The following is a 17,800-nucleotide window of genomic DNA, read 5'->3' on the forward strand; positions in this document are numbered from 1 at the left end:
GCTTCTGACTGATCCAAGAGGGAGCAGGCTCATGTGGCATTTAGCAGTGGATGTGTCCTTAATTGAGGATCTGGGGCATTGTTGTCCCCAGGCTAGGGCTGAGGTATCAGCACATAGAAGTCAAATTAGACACGGCAAGGAAGCTGCTTCGCAAAGCGCTCAGGTAATGTGTGCCGACATGCAGCATCTGAGTAAGGAGCCTATGGAAAACCCACCGAAGCTCATCATCGAAAATAACACTTGCTTGAGTACCTAATGCAGGACGTAGGCAGTGTCCCAACTTGGGGACATGGTGTCAGAGGCCCAGGTATAGGCAACAGGCGGGACCCTACCTCACCGGGAGACCTGCCCTGTGGTGTAAGATCTAGGATCCAGGTGGGACGCACTCAGACGCTGGCCTCTTGTCACCTGCAGGCTGCCAACCAGTGTTAGGCCAGCGTCGGCCTGACTGTAGGGGCTCCACTCTTTTCTCCTATCTTCTCATTCATTTATCTCCCCTAGTTATGTATTTAATAATGCACCATCCATGTCTTCATAAGTGACCCCTCATCTGCTAATGTCATGGACGGTGTCGGTGGCTCAGGCCTTGAGCTTACCTCCCACCCCGCCCCCCCGACACCCCACTCAGAGAGAGTCTACTTTGTCTGCAGTGTGGCCTAGAAATCGGGGAGTTTTAAAGCTCCCAAGACGATTCTAATGTGCAGCCAAGAACCACTGCTCTCGCCAGTAAATGAGGCTAACGAGGCGCCTGGGACTCCTCTCAAATGTTATCTCAAAATGAGAGACTCTTCCTCGGGACACAGCGGGTAACGGGGAATGAACTAGAGAGCCTGGGGTGAAACAACAGCCGGGCCCGGCTCTGGGCTCATTGTCAGGGTGGAACCAGGCTGACACCTCGGTGTTCTAAGGTCCGCAGAGGAGGGATCCGCTTCCGTGTCAGACAGAGCCATGGAAGGGAGGCCTTAAGACAATGGGTCTTTAAGAATGAGTGGAAGTTTCCCAAGCGGTAAATGAGAACATGAAATACTCCCCAGTGGAGGGAACAGCACGTAGAAAAATCTTAGTGTTACGCACGGTGGGGTTCCTGGGGCTGGGAGATGAACCACTGAACTGTTAGCAATGGTGCCCTTGCAGTGGAAGGGGTCCTGTGTTCCTCTCCACCAAGGAGAGGACGAGCTATGGAGCTGGGAACACTGGTTCTCCCTCCCCACCGTTCCTAAGGAACCTCTTAATAGTAAGTAGGGGGCCACTCAGAAAAAAAGAGGAGTCCGTGTCTGGAGGCAGGAGGAAATGGAAGCCTTGGGGAGTCAGCCCAGCCCTGAGATGTCACCCCGGGAGCAACACTCACAGCAGCCCACATGTAGTTCTCTGGGGTTCAGTGGTAACAGCAGCAGGACCCACTTGAAGACCATGGGGCAGGACTTTCTAGTAAATGATACTGTAAATGTGGGTTTTAAGTTTGTTCATCCCTGTACCCGTGTTACGTTGGTAGGTGACCAAAACCACTTGGTTATCAGAAAGGACCTCGGGAATGTCCCAGGTTGTCCTGGTTTGGGCTGTGGTTCAGGGATTCTGTGTACTGGTGGCAGCGGTTCAGAGCACGCGTAGAGTTCCAGCATGTATCTCTGTGCCTGACTTGCACCAGCTTTGACTTTGAGTCTTATTCTGCAAGGAACCACTGGGCATTTCTGGTTTGGAGATAAAATGCGGAATGACCCTCATGGGCCCTTTCTAGCTTATGAATGAGACCCCAGTGGACAACCCAGCAGTGAACTGTGCAGTGCTCGTGAGATATGACTGCTGGAGTTAAAAAGAACCGCCCAGTCCCAAGCCCAGCAGAAGTCCAGGGTCCCTGAGAGGTCAAGGGTGACCACACCAGGAAGAGGCCTTGTGTCAACAAGAGGAAGGACTTCCTTCGTGTCAGAGGAAACACATTTTAGTCTTTTTTTTTTTTTTTTAGCTGAGCCATCCTGCCACCTGTTGGCAGCTCATTGGCAACTCAGCTCGGGCTGGGAATCGAACCGCTGTTGCTCAGAAACACATTTTAAAAGCCTTTGGGGAATAACTCTTGGCTATGGAATTGGGTATGGACGCTATGACCCAGATTCTTTCTAAGTCCTCGGGTCACATTGCTTGGGGACCCAATTAGGCCAATCTGTTAACATCATTTTACCAGAAAAGAGAAAGAACGTCAACAGCTATTCAAGAGAATTGTGTGACTGGTAAAAAACCGTGGACGTATATTTGGAGGGAGTTCTGGAGATGGCCTCATTGATGGGTAGCCCTTCATATCTAAAAAGTGTTGATTACATAGTGCCAAGAATCCAAGTCCTTACAAAATTTAGCCCGTTGTGCAGATGGGCCCTGCAGTTGAGAACTGTACATTGTTTGTACCAGTAGCTTTGAGATATTTTCTCTGACACTGAACCTGAATTCTTATTCATTTGCTTCATTTATTAGTAATGACTCCCTTTGTGGTGTGCCTACTCTGTGTTCAGTTTGCCTTAGATCTTATCAATGGGCAGTGTCATTGCTTCATATGCCCTGGAGGTAACAGGGTCGCTTGCACTTCCCATTGTCCTATGTGAAAAAAAAATGTACAGACTATTTGTATGAGTGCTGTGTGGTTGCAGGAAACAAACCAATGAATAGACCCATACAGGTATAATAGATGTGACACGCTGATATAAAAATCTAGCATTTTAGAGCCGCCCGAACACGCCAAGGATTTTACAGTGTGGAATATTTCATGGGCCTTTCAAGGATGAAGGAAATTTGTTTTTAAATGGTGACTATTTTAAAGACACCCCAGAGGTGCAGACTTGTTTGCAACACATGTTTCACAGCCCCTCCAGACCTGAACTTTTTTCCACAACATTTGCCTTCCAAAAACAATTTCAGCATTGTGGAAACAGAACGTGGAATATTTCAGAGCTGTACGTCTTGGGGGGAAAGAGCCTGTCTTTGAGGTTAGATAAATAAGTTTAAACTATTTCTGACATTTTATAGCTGTTTCAACAGAGCAAACATTTGTAGTTTTGAAAGACCATGAGGAGCAGTGGTCTGTCTGAAGGATCGCCTCTGTCTTGCCTCTGGCCCCTTCGGTGCTTTGAAAATGTCCACATGTGGAGCAATGTGCCTGGTGCTGAGTCGCAGGCTCAGCTTCTTCCCTCAGAGCTGGAGACCCCTGCCTCTCCTTTTACATCTAAAACCTTGCCGAGTTTTGTGTTGTTTTTCTGACGTTCCCTTTATACGGGTAGACTATCACTGTCGGCATAAATTCAGTAGCCTTGCCATTCTCGGGTTTAGGTTTAAGGGTGATGGTCTCAGACCCCTGTCAGTTCCAGGGCTTGGAAATTTTGCAGAACTTTCTAGAACCGACTTGGGCCAGTTCTCAGGGGCTCACTCTGTCTCCCTCTTGCACTAAGCTGGTATGGTCACTCTTTTGCCCTCCATCAACCAAGCTGCAAAAACTCAGTTCCTTGACTACTTTCTACTCATAGCATTTGGCAGATTTTTTAAGCAGGGCCACAGGTTCAGGGTTCTTAATAAAGGCATCTGTTACCTAGCTCTTCCACCCATGCCCTCCTTGCCCTCATGGTTCCTCTTCTATGGATGGCCACAGGAACCCCAAATTCTTCTGTCCTTGTTATGCAGCTCTTGCCTGAAAATAAATGCATGCGTCTAAACCTTCCAGGATGTTCTGAAGGAAGATCGTGCGCCCTCTTTAGAAGACAGCTGGAGTTTCGTAGAGGAGAGCAATTGCTCTGACCTGTAGTTTGTTTTCCTAGATTTCCTCCCACAAGCCTGCTGTGTGTAAAGCTCTGTTCTGGGCTCCTGGCGTGCCTGTGCATCTCAGCCCTGAAGAAGCTGCTGGCTGATTTTTGCATGAGGCCTTGTGCTCAGTCAGAGGCCCTTCGAGCGTGTCTTGTTCATCGCTGGTGGAAGTGGCACACGCCTGAGAGGACACTTAACCTCCTTAAGCTCCTGAAAGCCTCAAGGTGGGAGAAGCTACAACCCAGATCCTAGCAGGTGCTGGCGCATAGTAGGCTCTTACAGTACATTCACTGGATGGATGAAGCCTTGATCACTTAAAGGTGCAGGCGATTGTTGGTAGGGGACAGTCTGAGTGGCACCGAACTGATGCTGTCCCTGCCACCAAGTGCTGTAAGCAGAGACATGAAAGACTTAAGGCAGCTAGGAAGTAATAGAGCATCAGAATAACTAGTGATCAAAGTAGACTCAAAAAATCATGCGGGGCAGTTTTGTTTTGTTGTGTGTTTTTTTTTAAATGCCTGCCTAGCAGTAAGTTCTGCTGAGATGAACTTCAGGCTCCCTGAGGGCAGCGTCCACGCCCCCATCCTCACCAGCCCAGCTCTGCATTTCAGAGTTCCTTCACAGCCCGTATATAACCAACCACTAAGTCCTACCACTTTTTCCTTTTTAGTATTTACTAAGTTGACCTGTTTCTCTCTAGACCCACTGCTCCTGCCTTTGTCTCTCATCTCAGTTGCCTCGGTAACCACCTGACTGGTCCCCCGGAGCTTTGCCCTCCGTCTCCCCCAGTTTACACTGCGCCCAGGCTGTTGTTCTAAAGCACCAATCTGATATTTTCACCACCACTTAATAGCATTACATTGTTTTCTGTTTCCCTTAGAGTAAATTCAACCAGACTCCTTCCTATGCAGAATCATTTTTCATTGTAAGGGCCACCTACTTACCTTGGTAGTTGCATCTCACCACTCCTCTGTGTACTTTTAAGTTTGAGTCATCATGCATAATTTGTGGTTTTCCAAAGGCACTGCATTTTCCTTTGTGTGTAGGCCTTTATGCATGCTGTTTCCTCCACTGAAAACCATCTCCCCAACCCCCACCCGTCGCTTGATGTGTTCCTGCTTGTCCTGAAGGGTTAGCTTAGATGTTCCTTCCTGTGGGACTCTGCCCTGTCTGTCCAGGCTGCACTAAGTACAGGTTCCATATGCCAGTGTCCACCTTTATCATAAGCCCGTATCTCTTTTCATCGCACTCACCTGTTTCTCCTCTCCAAAACCACCTTCTAAAATGGAGTTGCTTCCGGAACTTGGTTTGCCATCCTATCCTTAGCACCAGCATGGAGTCTCCCATGTAGTAGGCACTTCGTAAACTTATTTCGAATGAATGGCGCAATGGCAATAGCTGTACGGCATTTCACAATATAACGTATGCAGTCAAAGCTGCACTCAAAAGAAAATTAATATCTTCCAATATTCCAATTTTAAAATAAGCAAATTAAACTACATGTTACCTGGAAGGCTTAGAAATTTCCATAGAAGCTAGAAAAAGAAGGAAATTTCTTTGATTTGATAACTAGCAGAAACCAAAACAAATATCATTCTTAAGGGTGTTAACATGAGTACTATTCCCTTTACAGTTGGAAACAAGACAGATACGCCTGCCATAACTGTTATTATTCAGCATTGTTCTAGAGACATTAGCTTATACAGTGCAATAGTTAATAGAAATCATAGGTTTAAATACTGGAAAAGAAGAGAGAAAATTGCTCTTATGTGCAGTTACGATTATTTACGTTAAAAACCAAAATTAACTGACAATACAAAGTTCAGTAAGATGACTGGATACAAGATAAATATGTAAGCATTCATAGTTTTTCTACTTGTCAACAATAAACAACTATAAAATGTATTTTTAAGGAACCCGCTTACTATGGCAGTAAAAACGGTAAAATGCCCAGGAATAAATGTATGAAGAAGTATGCAAGACCCACCGCTTACATGCGATTGAGATACATTAGTTCTGGAATAAGCTGAGTAGGTGTGTGTGAATCTCGGCTCCAACGTTGATTAGCTGGTGTAGGATCTCTCTGTGTGTGTATATTTGTAGAAGAAACAACTAAAAGAATATCTGTATGTGTGATTAGCACTTCTCTGGGTTTGTAAGTTCCAGGCTGGGTTTGACTTGACTGGCTTCCTTGGTGGTAAGAAGGAGCTAAGGATGACTGCTCCTCAGGGCCTGGGAAGCCCTGGGAGAATCAGGTTGTCACTGGGTTCATGGAGCGTGCGTTTTGCCTGCTGTGAGGTGCGTTACAAATGGCATGCTTATAGTGGCGACGTCTCTCTTTTTGTCTGAAAGCCTTGCCCTGTCTGCCACATTCTCTCTAGCCAGAGCTATGCAGGAGGAGAGGACATCCTCAAAACCAGTTACCTAGCTCAACCTCGGGCATCATCTGAGATGCCCCAGCTCTTCAGGACCAGATGAGGTTTCCCAGAGTTTCACATTCCACAGCCCAGCTACATGCGAAGATGTCTCAACATTTGGGGGAAGAAATTTCAATTCCTCATGTTCCCCTCTGTGTGCAGAGATGTTGCCTTCAGGCTGTGCACCTCACAACACCTACTCAGACTTGAAGCTCAACACTTCCTCTTATTCCCTGAAATTATCCTCTTTTACAAAAGCATGAGTGAACAAAAACGATTTCCCTGAAGGTTTTATATTCATCCTGCAGGAGGAACTTTTTTTGCATATGCACAACCAACAGCTGAAAGACCCCCATATTAGATTTTCCCCCCCAATCTTCTTTATGACAACTGAGCACCGCCATAGAAAAGCTATCCAAGTAGAAATATCCATTTTTCCTACTCTATGTGATGAACCCATTTGCTGACTGTGGTCAACATGCCGAATGGTATTTTTCATATGGTTCTGTGGCCCTGTTCTTAAAGGAATCTGCCTTTGTCCTATTTGTTTTCATTCCAAAGGTGTCCCTCAGCCTACTGTCACTTGGGTGAAGAGAGGAGGACCTCTGAGTGACAATATTTCCTTGCTTTTCAATGGATCCCTGTTGTTGCAGAGCGTTTCCCTTGCAAACAAAGGAACCTATGTCTGCACAGCCACCAATGCCCTTGGAAAGGCAACGGCAGCCACCACGCTGCACGTGCTGGGTAAGTGCCCCGTTCTGGCTGTGCCTCCAAGGGCTTCCCGTAAGGTGCTGAAGGAAGTACCCATTTGGTTGGTTCTGGAGTTGAGGAGTAAACAAGATGGATGTGAAATGGTTTCTACCTTTGCAGCCACTGTCTGTCCACTTACCAACGAGCGCTGACTCTCAGACCCTGTGCTACCAGTTCTCCTCTCAGAAGGCTGTGACTTTCTGCCTAAAATCCTGCATGGGGCTGTAAACTTTTCCCCGCAGAATCAAGGCTTTTCATGTTCTGCCTCTCCATCTGGTCACTACTGATTTATTTTAACCTAACCTGAGAAGTCCCTGCCTTATTCCTTGCTTCTCCCCTCTGCACTCCTGAGTCTGTGTGGCCAGCTCAGGCCTGCCCTGTGCACTTCTTCTCTCTGAAATCCCTCCAGCCGTGCAGCTCTGGACTTTGGTGACTTGACTGAGGAATCCAGTCTTACATCACACAGCACACAGCCTTTCTCCCCCACCCTCCTGCTGTTACGCTCAAACTTCACCACCTTCTTGAAAGCCCGTGTCCCTCACCACGTGAGGGCCCCTATAAAATATCACCCATTCCTTGCTCCCAAGGCCTGTCTTGTGGGGAGGAACTCTGTTGGACCCAGCTGCTTCCTCCGGTCCCCTTTGGAATTCTGGGGAATACATGTTTTTCCATCTTGCTAGTTGGGCTATACACCCTGGAACGTGCAAGATGCCACAGGTTAGCACAGTTAGTAACTCTTGCTAAACCCTATAGCTTCCCACACACCTGTAGCTCCCAGGTGTGAGCCCAAGCACCCAGGGACAGTGCACTCGATTGGAAAGGGCTGACATTTCTAGTCCTTGTCTTCTTTAAGTACACCAAATCGGAGCAAGAATGACCTAAGTTCTCATTGATAAATAAGTGTTTTGTTTTGTTTTTTTTTTGTTTCCTCTCAGAACAAAGATGGTCGGATACTAAAACTGTATTTCCCAAGGACCATAAAAAGCATATGCGCCAGGCATCCAACGCTGGAACCAACAGCAGTGACCTGACAGGAAAAGCCCTGCTGCCAGGTTTGGGATTTTGACTTTTTTGGAATTTATTCTTTGTGAGGCACATGCAAGGAAAAGGTTTTAGCTAAAAGACCCCCCATGTTTTGCACTTTGCAGTAAGTAAAATTATTCCTAACCACCCAGCCAGCTTTTCCTTCGTCCCTCATCTTCTATAGGTCAACTCGTTCCTTCCATATTGAGGCATTTTTGGAAGAAAAAAACAATTTTACTCCTTAGGACTCCCCAGAGCTCATATCCCAAATGCATATCATTATTTGTGATAGTATTGGTTTTCCAGCTTCAAAACTGTTGCCAATATTAATAGAGGGAAGATTTGCTAAGAAATCTGGCACCAACTCTTTCATTTTTCCCTTTTTACATTTTTTTTTTCATACATGCTAACGTTGTTGTATATCAGTGCTTGGTCAGGAGAACCTAATCCTAAGTACTTCAAGCTTTCAAAACTCTTTAGGAGGCCAAGAGAGAGAGGTAGCGTGAAGAAAGTCAGCAATGCTAGCATCACAGGAAACCAGTACCGACAATCTCAGCTCCTTGTAGCTCAAAAATGGATGAATCACAGAGACGCCACTGTTAGGCCTCCTGCTGGATACTATCTACTATACAGGAACAATAGTGGCGACATCATTTCAACCTTTTCAATATCAAGCAAATGCCTTTTGTTTGCAGAGTATATCCCATAGACCACCACTCTGCAGTTTCGGATCCAGAGCTGGGAAGGGGAAACGATGTTGAGCCGCCAATCAGCAATCCACCTCATGTTATTTATGACGTCATTATCCAGGGGTATTGATAGGACATATTTCTTCTCCTGGTTCAGACATAGTGCGACCCTTGTTACATACACTATTATCCATTCATCTGACATTTCTGGTAGTCTGTGCAGGCTGCTGTAACAAAAGACCACAGGCTGGGTGGCTTAGAAACAGCAAACATTCATTCGTCACATTCTGGAGACTGCTGGGAAGCCAAGGGCAAGGCACGGGCAGACTGCTGTCTGGTAAGAGCCCACTTCATGGTTCACAGAGGCCATTTTTTCACTGTGTCCTCACATGGCAGAAGGATGAGAGGGCTCCCTGAGGCCTCTTAGGGCACAAATCTCATGACCTAGTCACCTCCCAAAGGCCCTGTTTCCTAAGTCCATCCTATTGGACATTAGGATTTGACACAGGAGTTTTGGAGAGACACAAACATTCAGTCTACAGCAACCTTCAACAAATCCTTGTCCAGTGTTGACATTTGCTGGGGCTGGGGATGCAGAAACGAGTCTAAAGTTCACCGTGTAAACAGGGGGGCAGTCATGTCAATGGATATTTTGAAGCAGCATGACACACGTGCTGTAATAGGATGACCAAAGAATGACGGTAGCACCAACGAAGGGGCCCTGGCTCCCTCTGGGAGGTCAGCCAAGTTCTCATATCAGTCCTGGTGTCCTGGGAAGAGGATGGAGAACATTCCAGGCAGAGAAACTAGGATGCACAGAGGCAGAGAGAAGTGCCACGTGGCCCGGAAGACGAAGACCAAATGAACTCCCTTGAATCCGTTAAAAAAATTGGATATTCATTAGGCTAAAACTGTTGATAAAGGTGAAGCTATTGGAATATTTAAAAATTTGGTTTATTAGAACTACCTACATTGTTCTTCCACCACACACACACACACACACACACACACACACACACACACACGCATGCACACACACACATGTGTGTGCACATTGTGGATTATGCCAACCCTTCAATGAGTGCTTATCTTAGGAATTTAATAAATATCAGATGAGTACCTAATACGTAATATGCCCCGTCTTAGAGGTGAACAGTACAAAAGAGATCCCCACCCTCATGAACGTGGTGTTCCAGTGGGAGAGATGGACAATAAGTAAACAAATAAATATATAAGGCAGCTCTGTGTGGTAAGTGCTATGAAGAAAATAGTGTGATGAGATACACAGTGATTGGGCAAAACCACTGTAGTGAAGATAATCAGGACCGACCTTCTGAAGAGCTGATACCTGAACCCGGACCTAAAGGATGAGAGAGAGAGCCATCGTACAGAGATGAGGAAGAAGCATTTGGGGCAGAGGGAATAGTAAGTGTAAGGACAATAAATGGGGACCAAGCTTCACGTGCTTGAGGCACAGAAATGTTCACGGGACGGCGGCCCAGTGGGGGGGCAGGGTATGAGGGGAGGCTGGCGAGCTGCTGAGGACAGATCCTTCAGGCCTTTGAGGGTCAAGGCGAAGACTAGAGTTTATCCCTAAATTGTGTCACTGTTGAGGAATCTTATGTGGGAGTGAATATGATCTCCCTTTCAGATGCATTTGTGTCAGAAATCACTAACCATAACACAATAAATATCAAATTGGACCTCATCAAAGTTTCAAAAATCTGCTCATTTAAGACACCATTAAGAATACGAATAGATAAGCCACAGAACGGGAAAAAGATTGGCAGACCATCGGTCTTCATGTATCTAGAATATATGAAGAACTCCTATAAGTTACCAATGAACTCTCCTCTTCCCCAAAAAGATAATGGACAAAAATCATGGACAGTTCACTAAAGAAGATACACAGATGGCAACCACAGTGAGATGCGATTTCACACCTACTAGGATAGTGAGAACAAAAAGATGAGACAGTGCCGATTTTTGGCGAAGATGTGAAGCCCCTGAAACTCGCCTGCATTGCTGAGAACTGTGCAAAATGGTGGGACCACTTTGGGAAACATGTGGCATTTCTAATAAAGTTAAGCTCACCCCCTACCCTTGACCCAGCAATTCTACTCACAGGTACTTACCCAAGAAAAATGAAAACAGGTTCCCCAAAAACCCTTGTCTGAGGATATTGATAGCAGCATTCGTTTCATAATGGCCCTTGACAGAAGAATCAATAAACAGTGGTACTGTCATACCATGGGATATTCTTCAGCAATAAAGGGATAAAATGCACAAACAATATGGCTGCGTCTCCGAAACTTAATGTGAAGCAAAGAAGCCAAACACAGAAGTGTACAGGTGACCCACTTACACAGATATTTTTCAACACATATATTGGACAAGGCTTTAGAGATTTGTGACAATTTGAAAACGCTTGCCCACAAATCTTATTATTTTCTTAATAACATTTTATTTTCTTTTGCTTCATTTACTGTAAGAATAAAGTATATAATACATATAACATACAAACTAGGTGTTCATCAATGGTTTATATTATTGGTAAGGAATCTAGGCTGTTAGTAGTTAAGTTTTGGGGGAGTCAAAACTTATACGTGGATTTTTTACTGTGGTTGGGGATGGACACTCCAGACCCCTGTGCTTTTCAAGGGTCATCATATAAGGTATGATGTCCAAGAACAGGTAAAGTGAATGTATATTGAAAGGCATTAACAAGTAGTTGCCTGGGTGAGGAGGGGAATTGATTAAAAAGAGGCAGGAGGAAACTTTTTGGGGTGATGAGATGTTACATACTTCACTTTGGATCTTGGTCACATGTATTCCTACAATTGTGAAAACTCATAAAATTGCATACCTGATGTCTGAGCATTTTATTGTACATGCATATTTATATCTCGATGAAAAAACACATTTTTTTTTAAAGAAATGCATGTGTGTCCTGCCTTGAGCTGTCAGTTGTCCTTGCAGAATGTGACATAGTAGAAAGAGTTAGGTGGAGAGTCAGACACACTTGGGTTCCCATGCAGCTGCCAGACGAAGGACCTTGGGCAGGTCATGTAGCGTTTCTTCAGTTTCCGCCTCTGCAAATAAAAATCATCGAATCGAATTCACAAGATAAGGGTTAAATGAAAAACTGAGGTTAAAGTTTAAAGTGCCTAACTCAAACTTTCTTGCCTGGAAGGTTCTCAATAAACGTGGCTGTCTGTAAAAATTGTTTTAAATAAACCATAATCCTGGGGGCTCACCTAAATATATATACTGTTATGCTTTGCACATGATGCCATATGCAACTTAAGACAAAAATCATAAGGAAAAAAAAACTGGAAAAGTGTAAGTTAATGAAATCGCTCGGCGATGTGAGGGAGCGTGTGGACACAGCTGGTAGCTATCAATTACTTGTGATTATTACAAGAAAGCCTGGCACCTTCTGTGATCATACACAAATCTGTCATCATCACGCTGTACCTCATCTTTTTACCAAGTGTCAGAGGGAAGGGAAAGGTTGCTTGGAATGGGGACTAAAATGAAAAAAAAAAAAGCCACGACTACTGGAGGTGGTCGGCATCAACTTTTCTAAAGGAAACTCCCGTTGTTAGCTTTCCAGATGTCTCCGTGACAAATTATTTGTGCAGCTTCGGGAGTGATCTGAAGTTCAGAGTACGAATGGGATGGAAACGCCTCTTGAACCTTCCCGCTTAAGCCCCGCCCTGGTCCTTGCTAGATCATCTGTCATTTTTCGGCCTGACCCACTTTTGAAAAATAGAGCCCGTTGGCGCACCCCTGGAGGGGCGTTCCTCTCTTGTTCTCTTGGCTGTACTGGAAGAACACCGAGAGGCCGTCCACATCACCTCCTCCCTCTCTCTGGGATTTTTCTGGCAGGTCCAGCTGGCCTGCAATAGCGCCTCTCCCAGGCTGTGGTCCAAAGGGCCCCATTCTGGCCGCCATTCCTACCTGTTATTACATTACGTTTGCGGAGGGTAAATGAGATTTAAGGGAACCCCCTTGCACTATGTGAGGGCTTTCTCCATGTGCTACTCAAGGAACTGGACAGGCAGCTAACCAGGAAACAGCTCATGGTGGTCCTTTGTCCTTGTCCTCTGGCCCATCATGGCTTCTCATCTGGGGCTGTCATGACATTTCGTTTCCTTTCTGCAGAGCATTTTTGGAACCTTGGTAACTGGACGCACTGCTCTGCCACCTGTGGCCCCCTGGGAGCCCGAGTTCAGAGACCCCAGTGTGTGCTGGCCAGTGGGCAGGAAGTGAGCGAGGCCCTCTGTGGTCACCTCGAGAAGCCGCCGGCTGGGTTCCAGCCCTGTCACATCCGGGACTGCCCCTCGAGGTACGTGTAGGCACTCTTCTGATCTCACCAGGACCAGGATTTTGCTTGTTTTAAAAGGCACCGTAATTTGGACTTACTGACTCACTACGATTTCTTTGGCATGGACTCCGTACCGGGCATTCTGCTAGGGGCTTTCTGTGGGTCAGATCACAAGCTGCGATGGGGTTGATGTGGCTGGTTTTCTGTTTGACAGATGGGAAAACTCCCCCAGGCTACACAGTTCCCAGGGCCAGAATTCACATGGACATATCCTGTTCATGATCGCTCCCCAATCTGCCTCCTGCACTGGCGGTGGTGCCGTCTGTTCCTTAAGAGCGTGGTGAAGCTGAGTCGATGGGTTTACCTAGGAGATCGGGCAGGGGGGCCAGAGTCACGAGCAGTGCTAGCTAACGGCACAGTGCCCCAGACCCCACTTCTGGAGGCAAAACTGCTAACAGCCTTTCTATGTAACAGATGATACAAGTCAGTCACTTTAGAAACGTCCAGAATCAAACCCTTGCTGTCCACCAAACCTGACCCATCCACCGTGCCTCCTGGACCCCACCCCGACTCTTTTCTCTCACTTCCATCCATGCTCGTCCACTGCCACGGGACCCTGGAGTCCAGGCCATCATCATTTCTCATGTGGGCTAGTCCAGGAGACCTCTGATTTTCATCATGATGCTCCTCTGTGTAAGACCCTTCAATGACTTTGACTGTTTTAGGACAAAAGCCAGAACGCCTAGCATTGGGCATTGCTCATTTTTTTACCCCGTGTGTAAAAATAGTGCCTAGCACATGGGGAGGTACTCGGTCAGTATTTGCTGCCTGACTGAATAAATGAGTGACAGGCCAGAGGCTCCTCCATGCTTGGGCCTCAGGCTGCCGTCTGTCTCATCGCTTCTCTCTCCCAGCCTGGTTATCTGATCTCCATCTGCACTGGCATTTGTCCCTTCAAGGGTCGTTCTTTCTCCTGACCCAGAGTCTTTGCACATGTTGCTCCTTCTCCTAGTACACTGTTCCCTCTCTTTTCTCTTAGTTATTTCTGTACATCTGTGCTATTAACCTTCACTGACCTTAGCCCTCCAGACTAACCCAGGCCCCCGGGGACTGTATGTTTCTTTTATATTTCCTTATCTTCATAGCTCGTACCACAGTCTGTCTGTCTTGCTCTCCCACTTAGGCTGTCAGTCCTTTGACAGTAAAACCATGGCTGGTTCACTCCACACTTTGTTCCCAGCACTTAGCACAATGCTGGCCCCGATATACATGCTCTAAAAATATGTGTGGAATGAATGAATGAATAGATGGATGACATAGTCCCTAGTGGATGAACCAAATACGTGGCACCAAAATCCACATTAAAAAAAAAAAGTAGTAGCATTTCTTGAGCACAAACCTACGAGGCAGCTACCCTTATCAACCCCATTCTACTGAGGAGAAAATGGAGGCGTACCAAATGTGCTGCCACTCACTGCCCTTGTGCACATGCCGCACTACGTCCAGTGACCTCCTCCTTGGAGGAGGCTGGGAGGCAGGGCCACGCTGCGAAACCAAATTCAGTAAAACCTTGGATTGTGAGTCACTTGGTTTACGAGTGTTCCGCACGGCGAGCACACATTTCTAATACATTTGTCTCCAGAACGAATTATGCTCGCAAACCAAGGCATTACTGTAGACACCTTGGAGCATGTTCTCAGGAGGTACCCGAGCTCCTCGCTGACACGTGCCAGTTCCTAGTGTGTTCATCAAAGGAGGACCTCATGCCGAGAGCCGCCTATCCCTGGAGAAGCGGCACATGGCTGCTACAATAAAGAGGGGGAACGTGGTCCAAGAAGGCTGCTCTGTGGCCATTCCTGACTGTCCCAAAGCAGAAATAATCCATGTTGGGCAACCTGTCAGCAGCCTGGTTTATGAAATAGTCCCATGGCTTAGCACACTCCTGGGACTCACAGAGCCGTGCACTTTCCTACCCAGAAGAGACAACTTACCCTGGTCCCTCTACATGGGGGGCGGGGGTGGGTCTTCACATCTCTGTGCCGTGGACCTCTCTGGTAACCTGGAGAAGCCTGCGGACCCCTTCTCAGAACAAGAGCTTTAAATCTGGAAAATGAAATGTGTTTGATGGCAAAGGAAAGCAATGATACTGAATACAGTTACTGTAATATTAAAAAAAGGTGTGGTATCATAATAGATTTGCTTCTCTGTTAGCACACTGAATAAGATCTAGTCACATCTTAATTTTGAAATAGTGATGAGTATAAATGACAGTTGGAGATGCCTGCCTCAAGTGTATGCAAAACGTCATGCGAAAATGTCTAGGACTTCTTTTGGTAACAAACTCGTGTGTTTTGTGACCTGTGTTTTTTACAACTGAAGGGAATGCTACGTTTCAGTTAGAGCTGAGTGACAATGAGGATGAAATTCTTTTGCCATCCAAGTGCATGGTCCCCTTGGCATGTCACAGGCCTCGGGTTAGGACCCTCACTCTGCATATCCCAGTGGCAGGTCAAACACCCAGGGCCAGAGCACACTGTGTCTCAGTGGCATCCAGTTCCAAGTTCAGGCTCCTGTAATCATTGAAGTGTGGGCTTTAGGGTCAGAAAACTCTCAAATCCAGTCCCAGCTCTGCGAGCCTGTTACTTACGTGACCAGAGTTGAGTCATTTTAGCCCCGTGGACACCGGTTTCTTCCCTACAAGAATGGCAAGAGCATGAGAACTTCATGAGATGACATGTACCCTCCACGCACAGCAGAGAGCACGTAGCTGCTTTAAACAATATTGTCTTTTCTTTGGCTTCAATGACTTGGAATCGACCTGTTAGAAATTTCCACCTAATGTTGCCCTCGCTCTACCCTCTGGGGGCCACACAGGTCTAAAGGCTCTTGTGTCCACGCAGAAGCTGTGCCTCACCTCCATACTGCTGCTCTCTACATGCTGACTCTCTTGCTCCCCTGAATAAAAGGAGGTCACCGATTAAGCCTGGGTGTCATTAGGCTGCTGCCTCTTACCAGAGAGGCATGTGACGTCCCGGAAACAGTCGCAGTGTTGGGGTCAGTTTTTGTCTGGAGGGTATTCTCTGTGATAAGGTGCATGCCTGGACTGCCAGTCCCTGCCACGCCCCTGTGGTTTTTGTCCCTAGGTGGTTCACGGGCGCGTGGTCAGAGTGCTCGGCGTCCTGCGGCGAAGGGTTCCACAGTCGGCAGGTGACATGCAAGCGCACAAAAGCCAGCGGCGTGGCACAGGTGCTGCCTCCAGCAGCCTGCGCCCCCCAAAACAGGCCTCTGGGAAGAAGACCTTGTTCCAGCCGTCCGTGTGCTCCGTGGGTCGTTGAACCAGGGGGCCAGGTAAAGCTCACAGATCTCATGCTTTGACACTACTGCCATCAGTCACCTTGTTTCTAATACATTTTGTTTTTTTAATGTTGGGGGGAATATCTGATTGGTCTCTGTATGTGTCTGACCTCAAGGGTTACATTTGGAAATCATAGTGTCCACGGCTTTCAATACAAAACGTAAAGCAAGGTTGGGTCCTTTGATGACAAAAGCTCCGAGGTAGACTGGTTTGGGGCGGTAGGAATTAAAATAGGCTTCAAGAAAAGGAGCAAGGGATACTAGTGACATGTGCACAGAAGTGTCAGAACCCATATCCCAAATGCCACCTTAAATAATATTATAATAAAAATAATGGAGAAAAAAAAAAGTTAAAGCAATCTGTAGGGACCTGCATTGGTCTGCTGGGGCTGCCATAACTAAATATCACAGACTAGGTGCCTTAAACAGCAGAAGTTTATTTTCTCCCCGTTCTGGAGGCCGGAAGTCCCAAGGCCAAAGTGCTGTCGGGGTGGCTTTGGTGAGAGCCCTCTTTCTGGTGTGTAGACAGCACGCAGGAGCTCACAAGGTTGTTTACATTGCGTTGTGCTTCTGTCCCAGTGTCCTGCACGTTGCCTGGGTCGCGCCCTGAAGATACAGCAGCCCCGTGTCATTTGTCACCAGCACAACAGCTCCGACGCCAGCTGCGATGACAGAAGGAGGTACTGACCCCACCCCAGGGCAGCGCACAACTTCCCCTGCCATTCTGTAGTGCCATCCTCAGTAGTATGCATTATACCGAAGTAGGAATTCATGTGTATCATTGATGATTGCACAGTATTTGGTTGTGAAACATACAGGGAGAGACACCCCAAAGAGACAATAGAACAGCGTGGGGAATAGACAGGCATTTTTCTCTTGATACCCAGAGTTGGTCGTTTAGGTTTTACCGATTCCATGATCTCATGTTTTCAGTTAACTTTGTTGCTCCTCTGTTGAGAAATGGGTTTGATTAGGACATTGGCACAGTGGTTGAGCAAAGGATAAAATGAACTTTTATCTTGCCCAGGGGCTTAGACAAGACAGGAGTTAGCATTTTTTCTTATATAAAAGCCTGAGCTGGTTGATGGCCTAGGGATAGATGTGCTTTGCTCCGTGAGGTCACCCAGAGATCCAGGCTGCTCGCATCTGTCGACTCCACCATCCCAGAGGGGTGTGAGGAGAGAGCCTAGAGGGTACACGAAGTGGGCAGTTGGGAGCCTACCATTGTCTTATTGTGTGACCTTGGGCCACCTACCCTCCTGACCTGCTCAGCGGCGTGTCCTCGTCCATGGGAAGTTACGGCTGGGGAGATTTGGTTAGTTAGCTTAAGCAGCCTGGGTCACAGGCAATGCTCAGTGTTATATCGCTCTTGTGTCCTCCTCCACATCCCAAGTCTTGCTGGAGAAAACGAGACGACCTTGACCAATGGGCTCGGCGACCATTTTGAGCCTTCGGTAAGG

General features: G+C 46.8%; 1 protein-coding gene across 1 annotated transcript in view; it reads left to right on the forward strand.

The window, feature by feature from the left end:
* The window catches only part of ADAMTSL3 (ADAMTS like 3), a 206,349-nt gene that overhangs the window by 182,791 nt on the left and 5,758 nt on the right, over window positions 1-17,800 (forward strand). Inside the window, exons 24-28 of the mRNA XM_019640227.1 lie at window positions 6,756-6,938; window positions 7,880-7,996; window positions 12,824-13,007; window positions 16,130-16,334; window positions 16,920-17,020. Coding sequence (XP_019495772.1) covers window positions 6,756-6,938; window positions 7,880-7,996; window positions 12,824-13,007; window positions 16,130-16,334; window positions 16,920-17,020 — 790 coding nt within the window. The remainder of the gene's footprint in view (window positions 1-6,755; window positions 6,939-7,879; window positions 7,997-12,823; window positions 13,008-16,129; window positions 16,335-16,919; window positions 17,021-17,800) is intronic.

This window comes from Hipposideros armiger, unplaced genomic scaffold, assembly GCF_001890085.2.
Source record: "Hipposideros armiger isolate ML-2016 unplaced genomic scaffold, ASM189008v1 scaffold_48, whole genome shotgun sequence".
In the NCBI taxonomy this organism is placed as follows: domain Eukaryota; kingdom Metazoa; phylum Chordata; class Mammalia; order Chiroptera; family Hipposideridae; genus Hipposideros; species Hipposideros armiger.